Consider the following 12903-nt stretch of genomic DNA (forward strand, 5'->3'; position numbering starts at 1 on the left):
ATTTTGACAAAATTTTCTATAGAAATAAAATTTTGACAAAAATTTCTAAGAAATAAAATTTGACAAAATTTTCTATAGAAATAAAATTTTGACAACATTTTCTATAGAACACAAATTTTGACAAAATTTTCTATAGAAATAAAATTTTGACAAAATTTTCTATAGAAATAAAATTTTGACAAAATTTTATACAGAAATAAAATTTTGACAAAATTTTCTATAGAAATAAAATTCTAACAAAATTTTTTATAGAAATAAAATTTTGACAAAAATTTCTATAGAAATAAAATTTTGACAAAATTTTCTACTAAAATAAAATTTTGGCAAAATTTTCTATAGAAATAAACTTTTGACAACATTTTCTATAGAAATAAAATTTTGACAAAATTTTCTATAAAACACAAATTTTGAAAAATTTTTCTATAGAAATAAAATTTTGACAAATTTTTCTATAGAAATAAAATTTTCTATAGAAATAAAACTTTGACAAACATTTCTAAGAAATGAAATTTGACAAAATTTTCTATAGAACACAAATTTTGACAAAATTTTCTATAGAAATAAAATTTTGACAAAATTTTCTACAGAAATAAAATTTTGATAAAATTTTCTATAGAAATAAAATTTTAACAAAATTTTCTATAGAAATAAAATTTTGACAAAATTTTCTACTGAAATAAAATTTTGGCAAATTTTTCTATAGAAATAAACTTTTGACAACATTTTCTATAGAAATAAAATTTTGACAAAATTTTCTATAAAACACAAATTTTGACAAACTTTTCTATAGAAATAAAATTTTCTACAGAAATAAACTTTTGACAACATTTTCTATAGAAATAAAATTTTGACAACGTTTTCTATAGAACACAAATTTTGCCAAAATTTTCTATAGAAATAACATTTTGACAAAATTTTCTATAGAAATAAAATTTTGACAAAATTTTCTATAGAAATAAAATTTTAACAAAATTTTCTATAGAAATAAAATTTTGACAAAAATTTCTACTGAAATAAAATTTTGGCAAAATTTTCTATAGAAATAAACTGCTGACAACATTTTCTATAGAAATAAAATGTTGACAAAATTTTCTATAAACACACAAATTTTGACAAACTTTTCTATAGAAATAAAATTTTCACAAAATCTTCTATAGAAATAAAATTTTGACAAAATTCTCTATAGAAATAAAATTTTGACAACATTTTCTATAGAACACAAAATTTGACAAAATTTTCTATAGAAATAAAATGTTGACATTTTCTATAGAAATAAAATTTTGACAAAATTTTTTGACAAAAAAATAAAACTTTAACAAAATTTTCTATAGAAATAAACTTTTGACAACATTTTCTATAGAACTAAAATTTTAACAAAATTTTCTATAGAAATAAAATGTTGACAAAACATTCTATATAGAAATAAAATTTTGACAACATTTTCTAAAGAAATACAATTTTGACAAAAATTTCTACAGAAATAAAATTTTGACAAAATTTGCTATAGAAATAAAATTTGGAGAAAATTTTCTACATTTAAATAAATTTTTGACAAAATGTTCTATATAAAAATAAAATTTTGACAAAATGTTCTATATAAAAATATAATTTTGATAAAAAAATTCTATATAGAAATAAATTTTGACAAAATTTTCTATAGAAATACAATTTTGACAAAATTTTCTATAGAAATAAAATTTTGACAAAAATTTCTAAGAAATGAAATTTGACAAAATTTTCTATAGAAATAAAATTTTGACAACATTTTCTATAGAACACAAATTTTGACAAAATTTTCTATAGAAATAAAATTTTGACAAAATTTTCTATAGATTTAAAATTTTGACAAAATTTTCTACAGAACTAAAATTTTGACAAAATTTTCTATAGAAATAAAATTCTAACAAAATTTTTTATAGAAATAAAATTTTGACAAAAATTTCTATAGAAATAAAATTTTGACAACATTTTCTACTAAAATAAAATTTTGGCAAAATTTTCTATAGAAATAAACTTTTGACAACATTTTCTATAGAAATAAAATTTTGACGAAATTTTCTATAAAACACACATTTTGACAAACTTTTCTATAGAAATAAAATTTTGACAAATTTTTCTATAGAAATAAAATTTTCTATAGAAATAAAACTTTGACAAACATTTCTAAGAAATGAAATTTGACAAAATTTTCTATAGAACACAAATTTTACAAAATTTTCTATAGAAATAAAATTTTGACAAAATTTTCTATAGAAATAAAATGTTGACAAAATTTTCTATAGCAATAAAATTTTGATAAAATTTTCTATAGAAATAAAATTTTAACAAAATTTTCTATAGAAATAAAAGTTTAACAAAATTTTCTATAGAAATAAAATTTTGACAAAATTTTCTACTGAAATAAAATTTTGGCAAAATTTTCTATAGAAATAAACTTTTGACAACATTTTCTATAGAAATAAAATTTTGACAAAATTTTCTATAAAACACAAATTTTGACAAACTTTTCTATAGAAATAAAATTTTCTACAGAAATAAACTTTTGACAACATTTTCTATAGAAATAAAATTTTGACAACATTTTCTATAGAACACAAATTTTGCCAAAATTTTCTATAGAAATAAAATTTTGACAAAATTTTCTACAGAAATAAAATTTTGACAAAATTTTCTATAGAAATAAAATTTTAACAAAATTTTCTATAGAAATAAAATTTTGACAAAAATTTTTACTGAAATAAAATTTTGGCAAATTTTTCCATAGAAATAAAATTTTGACAACATTTTCTATAGAAATAAAATTTTGACAAAATTTTCTATAAAACACAAATTTTGACAAACTTTTCTATAGAAATAAAATTTTGACAAAATCTTCTATAGAAATAAAATTTTGACAAAATTCTCTATAGAAATAAAATTTTGACAACATTTTCTATAGAACACAAAATTTGACAAAATTTTCTATAGAAATTAAAATGTTGACAACATTTTCTATAGAACACAAATTTTGACAAAATTTTATATAGAAATAAAATTTTGACAAAATTTTCTATAGAAATAAAATTTTGACAAAATTTTCTACAGAAATAAAATTTTGACAAAATTTTCTATAGAAATAAAACTTAAACAAAATTTTCTATAGAAATAAACTTTTGACAACATTTTCTATAGAACTAAAATTTTAACAAAATTTTCTATAGAAATAAAATGTTGACAAAACATTCTATATAGAAATAAAATTTTGACAACATTTTCTAAAGAAATACAATTTTGACAAAAATTTCTACAGAAATAAAATTTTGACAAAATTTGCTATAGAAATAAAATTTGGAGAAAATTTTCTACATCTAAATAAATTTTTGACAAAATGTTCTATATAAAAATAAAATTTTGACATAATGTTCTATATAAAAATAAAATTTTGATATAAAAATTCTATATAGAAATAAATTTTGACAAAATTTTCTATAGAAATACAATTTTGACAAAATTTAATACAGAAATAGAACATTGACAAAATCTTTTATAGAAATAAAAATTTGATCTAATTTTCTATAGAAATAAAATGTTGACAAAGTTTTCTATAGAAATAAAATTTTGATAAAATTTTCTATAGAAATAAAATTTTGACAACATTTTCTATAGAACACAAATTTTGACAAAATTTTCTATAGAAATAAAATTTTGACAAAATTTTCTATAGAAATAAAATTTTGACAAAATTTTCTACAGAAATAAAATTTTGATAAAATTTTCTATAGAAATAAAATTTTAACAAAATTTTCTATAGAAATAAAATTTTGACAAAATTTTCTACTGAAATAAAATTTCGGCAAAATTTTCTATAGAAATAAACTTTTGACAACATTTTCTATAGAAATAAAATTTTGACAAAATTTTCTATAAAACACAAATTTTGACAAACTTTTCTACAGAAATAAAATTTTGGCAAAATAGAAATAAAATTATGTTAAAAAAGATTAAACCGATTTTTCAAAAAATCCCCACAAAAATCCCCAAATTTATGGAAATTCCCCTCCAAATCCCAAAGTCCTCAACTCAGAAATTTCATCCACATTTACGAAAATATTCCCAATTTGTGGAAAAATCCCCAATAGGGCAACACTGCCTACAAAGATAAAACGCATTAAACAAGTCTCGCCTTTCAAGCTTTTATTTAAAAAAACGAGTTTTATTTCATATCACTAGTTTACACTGAAAATGTACATTTGATGACAGGTGACTTATGTATTTTGATCTGCTGAATTCGAAAAAAAAAATGTTAAAAAAACAACAGGAACAGTTTTATCCCGTTATGGTTAGGAAATTGCCTGGATGTGAAATTCCAGACTCGATTCTCCGTCCGGAAAAGACGTAAAATTTTTAAATAATTTATGAAAGCTGATGTTTGCTTCTGCATTCTTTATATTACTGATAAGATATTGGAGAGAGTGAGAGATCAAATTAGTCATAAAAATTAAAAAAAAGAACTTGAGCCAATATTTAATACATTGGTAAAAAAACGTTAAGGTTTATCGCAAAAATAATATACAATCCTTGCAAACAATTTGTTTTAAACCGAAAAGAAATTTCCGAAGGAATGAAACATTTCCTTCAGGAGGAAAGTATTTTTTTTGTGTATCGTCCATGCCCACTGCCAAAATTTGTGTGCACGCAGGAGGTTTAAACTAGGGATTTTATTACAAAAAGAATCATAAAATCCAATTTTTTCCATTCTTTATTTGAAAAAAGTCGTATTTTCGACTTTTTGATCCTTTACAAATTAGAAAAACTCGTCTTAAAATATTTTCCTATAATTAAAAAGTCGACTTTTGATGTCACGAATATTTTTGATGAATTTTCTATATAAAAAGAACTAAATCACATTTTAAAAATATTCAAAAGCCGATTAGTCGATTTTGAAGACACCAAAAAGACGACAATTACTTTTTTTTGTCAAAAGTTGACTTCGACTTCTGTATCCCCAGTTAAAGCGAGGCTGAAGGGTATACGCTAGGCTATAAATACTTCGAAGAGCGTAAGACTAATTGCCTCTGATGATATTCCTAACCAATGCGTGCCTCACATGGAGTCCGTTATGGTGACACATTTCAAGCTTATAAATGGGTTTAATCCCAGTTTCGATCAAAAACCAAGAAGTTTTTCTCCTCTCAGTAATGCTGGTGACAATTCTGAGCATTCTAATGCTTTTTTAAGTGGTTTCAGCGCAATGTAAAACACGTTTCAACTCGGCTATAAAAAGGAGTTTCCTTGCCACTGTGCAAACTTAGAATCGGGCAGCTCCCACTCTTAAAGAGTTGTAGTGTGTAGAAGAAAATTATTTAACTCATGTTATTGATTTTCCAGCATTCTATTTAAATAGCTGTTTATAGAATTATTGGATTTTTTTCAACAATTCGTGGGAAACCCCTTTTACGTATTTTAGTATTGTTATGGGTAGGAACATAGATAGAGCATGCATAAATAACTGAAATACATTTTGTAAATAAATATGTATGAATCTCTTTAGTTATTGATCGCTTTATATAAAGTGAATATATAATTATGGATATATATATTGATAATTTTTGGTTTGTTATAAGAAAATTAATGACACAACGGGCGCATTAAAATCACGTTTCAGAACGATCAAGAGACAAATCAGGGGATAGATTTATATAGGGATATATACAGTGAAGTCATTTAATCTGGGATAACTCATAACAGGTTGGCTGATAAGTCCTCGGTCTGACACATAGATGGCGTCGCTAGTATTAAATGCATATTATTTTTATATAGTACCAACCTTCAAATGATTCGTGTCAACATTTGACGTCTGTAGGGAGCCACCGTGGTGCAATGGTTAGCATGCCCGCCTTGCATACACAAGGTCGTGGGTACGATTCCTGCTACGACCGAACACCAAAAAAAAATTTTCAGCGGTGGATTGTCCCACCTCAGTAATGCTGGTGACATTTCTGAGGGTTTCAAAGCTTCTCTAAGAGGTTTCACTGGAATGTGGAACGCCGTTCGGACTCGGCTATAAAAAGGAGGTCCCTTGTCATTGAGCTTAACATGGAATCGGGCAGCACTCAGTGATAAGAGAGAAGTTCACCACTGTGGTATCACAATGGACTGAATAGTCTAAGTGAGCCTGATACATCGGGCTGCCACATAACCTAACCTAACCTTTGACGTCTGTAAGTCAATTAGTTTGTGAGATAGAGCGTCTTTTGTGAAGCAACTTTTGTTATTGTGAAAAAAATGGAAAAAAAGGAATTTCGTGTTTTGATAAAATACTGTTTTCTGAAGGGAAAAAATACGGTGGAAGCAAAAACTTGGCTTGATAATGAGTTTCCGGACTCTGCCACAGGGAAATCAACAATAATTGATTGGTATGCAAAATTCAAGCGTGGTGAAATGAGCACGGAGGACGGTGAACGCAGTGGAAGAGGTGGTTACCGACGAAAACATCAAAAAAATCCACAAAATGATTTTGAATGACCGTACACGCAAAGAAAAAAAACGTTTGGAAAACGTGTACCGAAAACGTTTTTCTTTTGTTAGAGTTTTTTGAATTGCTTCGAAAAGTATACACTTTTATCACCAAAAAACTTCGTTTGTTACAAAGTGTTAATTTTTTTAATAAAAAAAGTTATTTTTGAACCAACAACACAGTCCATTTCGTTTATATCAAACACTGTTCTTTTCTGACTTTAGGTTTTTAATAAGACACATTTTACTGTTCAAATTTTAATATACTACAATGTAATGTTAAACATTTTTTTTGGAATCTTCCTAACATATCTGGAATATATGTAAAAAAAACAAACAAAAAAAACTTTGGTCGAAGCAGGGATCGAACACACGACCCTTGGCATGCAAGTCAGACGTAGCAACCACTGCTCCATAGTATCCAACTAAATGATTTTTTTCTGTGAAATAAACTTTGTTTAATCGGCTCGTGGGCGCCGCAAGCTATGCCATATAAATATAACTTATATAGGTAATTGTCTATTGATGACAATAACGGCTACATAGCTCAGTGGATAGTGTGTTGGCTTACAAATTGCATGGTCCGCGGTTCGATTCTCCGTCCAGGCGAAAGATAAAAAATTTAAAAATTTATAAAATCGTATAATTTCTTCTACATTGTTTGTATTACAGAAAAAGGTGCTAAGAACTAAAAACTTCGTGGAAGTGAGAAAGATGTAAGGGGAAATGCAATTAGCCAGAAAATTTTTTTTTTTTTTGAGTTAGTCTTTATGAAATTGTTTTTACATCTAGGAAAAGAAAAGAATAAACGTTTATCACATAAAGTATATACTTTTCTTCCAAATACACTTCCTTTCAACGAAAAGGAAATGAGAAACGAACTTTGTTTGTCTAAAATTTCGTTTGGGAGGAAAGAATTATTTTTTGCGTGTAAAATGAAGTTGATCGAGATAGCAGAGGCCTTAAAGATATCAAAGGAACGTGTTGGTCATATCATTCATCAATATTTGGATATGCGGAAGCTCTGTGCAAAATGGGTGCCGCGCGAGCTCACATTTGACCAAAAACAGCAACGTGTTGATGATTCTGAGCGGTATTTGCAGCTGTTAACTCGTAATACATCCGAGTTTTTCCGTCGATATGTGACAATGGTTGAAACATGGCTCCATCACTACACCCCTGAGTCCAATCGACTGTCGGCTAAGTGGACAACGACCGGTGAACCGTCTCCAAAGCGTGGAAAGACTCAAAAGTCCGCTGGCAAAGTAATGGCCTCTTTTTTTGGGATACGCATGGAATAATTTTTATCGATTATCTTGAGAAGGGAAAAACCATCAACTGTGACTATTATATGGCGTTATTGGAGCGTTTGAAGGCCGAAATCGCGGCAAAACGGCCTTATATGTAGAAGAAAAAAGTGTTGTTCCACTAAGACAACGCACCGTGCCACAAGTCATTGAGAACGATGGCAAAAATTCATGAATTGGGCTTCGAATTGCTTCCCCACCCACTATATTCTCCAGATCTGGCCCCCAGCGACCTTTTCTTGTTCTCAGGCCTCAAAAGGGTGTTCGCAGGCAAACAATTTGGCTGCAATGAACAGGTGATCGCCGAAACTGAGGCCTATTTTAAGGCAAAACCGAAGGAGTACTACCAAAATGGTATCAAAAAATTGGAAGGTCGTTATAATCGTTGTATCGCTCTTGAAGGGAACTATGTTGAATAATAAAAACGAATTTTGACAAAAAATATATTTTTCTTTGTTAGACCGGGGACTTATCAGCCAACCTGTTACACCTCCCCTTCCTCTTATCCACCCTCCTACTATGAGTTACGAACATGGGCTTTGACTAGGGAATGCTTCACACGTGGGGATACATACGTATACCCTCTTTGGTTCATTGCCGTCGGGCGTACACACACAATTTTTTTTTCTGGTTCAATCCCGAAATTAATTGATTTAATTAATATTTTAATGTCTTCAATCACAGAAATGATAGTATTAATTAAATAATTAATTGACAGTCAATTAAAAAATTAATTGATCCAATTGAAAACTTAATTGATACTATTAAGTTATGTGATAGATTTTTGTTTCAATTAAAATATTTGTTGAATCAAATTAAATTTTTAATTAAATATTTTTTTAAAACTCAATTAAGACTTTAATTGGAAAATTTTTTGTGAAGACGAAAATCTTCAACAATGATTTTGGCAATATTTACTTTACCCCCTTTGATTTTTCTTCTCTCACAGATGCAGGGTTTTCGCTGGGGTGTTCCACGGGTGGGACTACGTACGTAGACATTTTTTTTTCAGATTCAATTTCAACCAGATCGGTTGAAATTTGCTCCTCCAAGAGGCTCTGGAGATCAAATTTGGGGATCGGACTATATGGGGACTCTATATAATTATATATCGTTATGAATAAACTTGTGCATGGTTGTTAGAAACCATATACTAACATGTGCCAAATTTCAACCGGATCGGATGAAATTTGCTCCTCCAAGAGGCTCCGCAGATCAAATTTGGGGATCGGACTATATGGGGACTCTTTATAATTCTAGGCCGTTATGGATAAATTTTTGCATGGTTGTTAGAGACCATATACTAACAACATGTGCCAAATTTGAACCGGATCGGATGTATTTTGTTCCTCCAAGAGGCTCCGGAGGTCAACTCTGGCGATCGGTTTATATGGGGGTTATATATATTTATTGACCAATGTGGATAAATTTTTGCATGGCTGTTAGCGACCATATACCTACACCATGTACCAAATTTCAACCGGATCGGATGAATTTTGTTCGTCTAATAGGCTCCGGAGGTCAAATCTGGGGATCGGTTTATATGGGGGCTAATATAATTATGGACCGATATGAACCAATTTTTGCATGGTTGTTAGAGACCCTATACAACGTACCAAATTTCAACCGGATCGGATGAAATTTGCTCCTCCAAGAGGCTCCGGAGGTCAAATCTGAGGATCGGTTTATATGGGGGCTATACGTACGATATGGCCCATTTGTAATACCGTCCGACCTACATCAGTAACAACTACTTGTGCCAAGTTTCAAGTCGATAGCTTGTTTCGTTCGGAAGTTAGCGTGATTTCCACAGACGAATGGACAGACGGATTAGATAGCTAGATCGACTCAGAATTTCACCACGACCCAGAATTTGGGTCTTTACTCCTATATTTCGATGTGTTACAAACGGAATGACAAAGTTAATATACCTTCCATACTATGGTGGAGGGTATAAAAACTGTATGTTACCCCGGTCATGCCTCCACAGCGAGGGTAAAGCTGAATATCTATGGGAAGAAACTTATGCTGTGTATATGGTGGGACCAGCAGGTAACGACTATGGGATCGTTGCATCGAAGTGAATTTGAGTCGAGAATGGCGTGGTAAAGACAGCACGCAAAACCCATAAAAGCATTTTTGAAAACTCTCAAATAGGAAGTCCTACCCCAGCCGTAGCACAGCCCAGACATTACATAGCCCCATCCGTAGCATAGCCCAGATATTGCTCCCATGACCCGGCTGATCGGCATTAGCATTGTTATGATGAGGCCACAAATTGGGTTGTTTCGCGAATTGAGTCAAAAGAAGAGCTGTTTTTCGTTGCAGTATCCGTATGTTGCCAGATGGGTAAAGTAGTGGCTACCGATTAATAAAACTTCGACTGAATAGTCTGTTGCATTTTTTTCGGAATAAATTCGCAAACATTAAAAAAATTCTCATTTTTACTTTGCTCCCAATACAAATAATGTTTTGTGTTTGACTTTAATTTTAATTAAAAAATTAAATGAATCAATTAAATTTTTAATTCAGTACTTAATTAAAAATGTTGTTGATATGTAATCTGTGTTTAAAGGTATGAATTTAAATGTCGTGAGTCAAAGATTCATCTCAACTTACCGATGGAAATACATGGAAGTCTCAAACTCTCGGAATGGTGCACCGGCCAAAAAAGCCTTGACCGCTTTTACGCAGGGTTCAAAAAGTTCCTTACTACCGCTGGTGATTTTGCTACGCACCCTTGAAATGAGATCATCGTTAAGGATATCCAAAACGAATTCATTGGAAGACAACGGTGTCTTTTTTCCTTTTGTTGAATTGCCATTAAGCTGTGGCAAAACGGTGGCCGGATCCAAGCAATTTTTCAATTTATCATCGACGATCTCATTACCCTCACCACCGCCACCATCATCGCCATCCCCTTCGCCACCACCACCTCCACCATCATTATAGGTAATCTGGGCAGTTGAATCACCATGCTGATCGCCATTATGATTGTGAAAATGCATATGATTATTACTACTACTGGTTGTGGAAATGGTGACTACTGTTGCAGTTGTAGCATTGGCGGTGGTATTGTTACATAGTTCAGTCTCTACAAGATTTGTTGTTGGCGATGTTGTTGTTGTTGTTGTGATATTCTCTGTAACTGGTGTAGTGAATTTATGCTCTTCCTGCTGATATTCCTGCTCACCACTATTCTCCTCAAGGGTATTGCCATTGTTGAGACTCGCCAAAGATGGACCATCAATATCGAGAAATCTACATCCGATGTCATGTGCTATCGTTAAACGATGCTCATCGTATTCCACCTCATATCTGCAAATTGAATTTGTGGGAAATTGATACAAACTTTATTGGTTTACATGGGCTAGAGTTTGTCTTAGAATTAAGAGAGAGGGTGGTAGATATGTCGTACTTACTTTTGCACTTGGTCCAGAAAGGAGATATATCGAAAGTACAGAGGTCTTTTACTCTCACAAAATTGTCGAAACAGCTCTCGTCCGATGGGCTGTTGGTCTATCACGTAACCATAGCTTATATCTACAAAAGAGAACGAGAAGGGAATCATTTATAAGGGGTAGTAATAAATTTTAATTAAAAAATCAGGTATATACGGGCGAAAGTTTGACCGATAGATAAAATTTACCAAGTCTATATAATTATAAACTGATTTGATCCCATTTATGCATGGTTGTTAGAGACAATATACTGACATCGTAAACCAATGCCCATCGGATATGAAAACAGTTGTTCCTCCATGAGTTTTAGGAAGTCAAATCGGTTTATGGACCGATTGAATTAATTTTTCATGGTTAGTAGGGAGCACCTACTGATATCCCGTACCGGATAACATGAAATTTTCTCATTCAGAAAGCTAAAAAGTCCAATCTGGGTATCGGGCTATATAAAATTATAGATCGATACGAACCAATTTTTGCATGGGTTTAGAAGCACGGTTGCCACATTTCGTTGAATTCTACAAAAAATTGTAGATTTTTTACTGTTTTGTAGATTGGTAGATTTTGCAAAACATTCATCTCCAACTAGGATGTACTTTAATTTTCCATATAAATAAATATATAAATCAAATTTTGACAAAATATTCTACAGAAATAAATTTTTGACCAAATTTAAAAAAAAAAATTTATAAAAATAGAAATTTTGACAAAATTTTCTATTCCATTCTAGAAAAAAAATTTTTTTTGGATAAAATTTTCTATAGAAATAAAATTTTGACAAAATTTTCTACGGAAATAAAATTGTGATACAATTTTCTACGGAAATAAAATTTTGACAAAATTTTCTATAGAAATAATTTGTTGACAAATTTTTCTATAGAAATAAAATTTTCTATAGCAATACAATGTTGACCAATTTTTTAAAGAAATAACATTTAGATAAAATTACTAAAGAAATAAAATGTTTGCAAAATTTTCTATAGAAATAAAATGTTGACAAAGTTTTCTATAGAAATAAAATTTTGACACAGTTTTCTATAGAAATAACATTTTGACAAAATTTTTATAGAATTAAAACTTAAAAAAATCTATAGAAATACAATTTTGACAAAATTTTCTATAGAAATAAAATTTTGACAAAATTTGCTATAGAAATACAATTTTGACAAAATTTTTTATAGAAATAAAGTTTTGACAAAATTTTCTATAGAAATAAAATTTTGACAAAATTTTCTATAGAAATAAAGTTTTGAAAAAATTTTCTATAGAAATAAAATTTTGACAAAATTTTCTATAGAAATAAAATGTTGACAAAATTTTCTATAGAAATAAAATTTTGACAAAATTTTCTATAGAAATAAAATTTTGACAAAATTTTCTATAGAAATAAAATTTTGACAAAATTTTCTATAGAAATAAAGTTTTGACAAAATTTTCTACGGAAATACAATTTTGACAAAATTTTCTATAGAAATAAAATGTTGACCAAATTTAATACAGAAATAAATTTTTGACAGAATTTTCTACAGAAATAAAATTTTGACAAAATTTTGCTATAGAAATAAAATTTTGACAAATTTTCTATAGAAAATTTGTTCTATTGTATATGGAAATAAAACTTACAAAATATGTTTTGACAA

General features: G+C 29.0%; 1 protein-coding gene across 4 annotated transcripts in view; it reads right to left on the reverse strand.

Annotated features, from left to right (window-relative positions):
- Gprk2 (G protein-coupled receptor kinase 2) overlaps positions 1–12903 on the reverse strand; it is a 647504-nt gene that overhangs the window by 34526 nt on the left and 600075 nt on the right. For 3 of the 4 annotated variants that reach the window (XM_075292157.1, XM_075292156.1, XM_075292155.1), the window contains exons 6-7: positions 11225–11345; positions 10422–11153 (exon numbers count right to left, since the gene is read on the reverse strand). In XM_075292157.1, the coding sequence (XP_075148272.1) occupies positions 10422–11153; positions 11225–11345 (853 nt within the window). The remainder of the gene's footprint in view (positions 1–10421; positions 11154–11224; positions 11346–12903) is intronic. The other variant, XM_075292158.1, reaches the window with a different exon arrangement.

Source organism: Haematobia irritans, chromosome 1 (assembly GCF_050003625.1).
Source record: "Haematobia irritans isolate KBUSLIRL chromosome 1, ASM5000362v1, whole genome shotgun sequence".
In the NCBI taxonomy this organism is placed as follows: Eukaryota; Metazoa; Arthropoda; class Insecta; order Diptera; family Muscidae; genus Haematobia; species Haematobia irritans.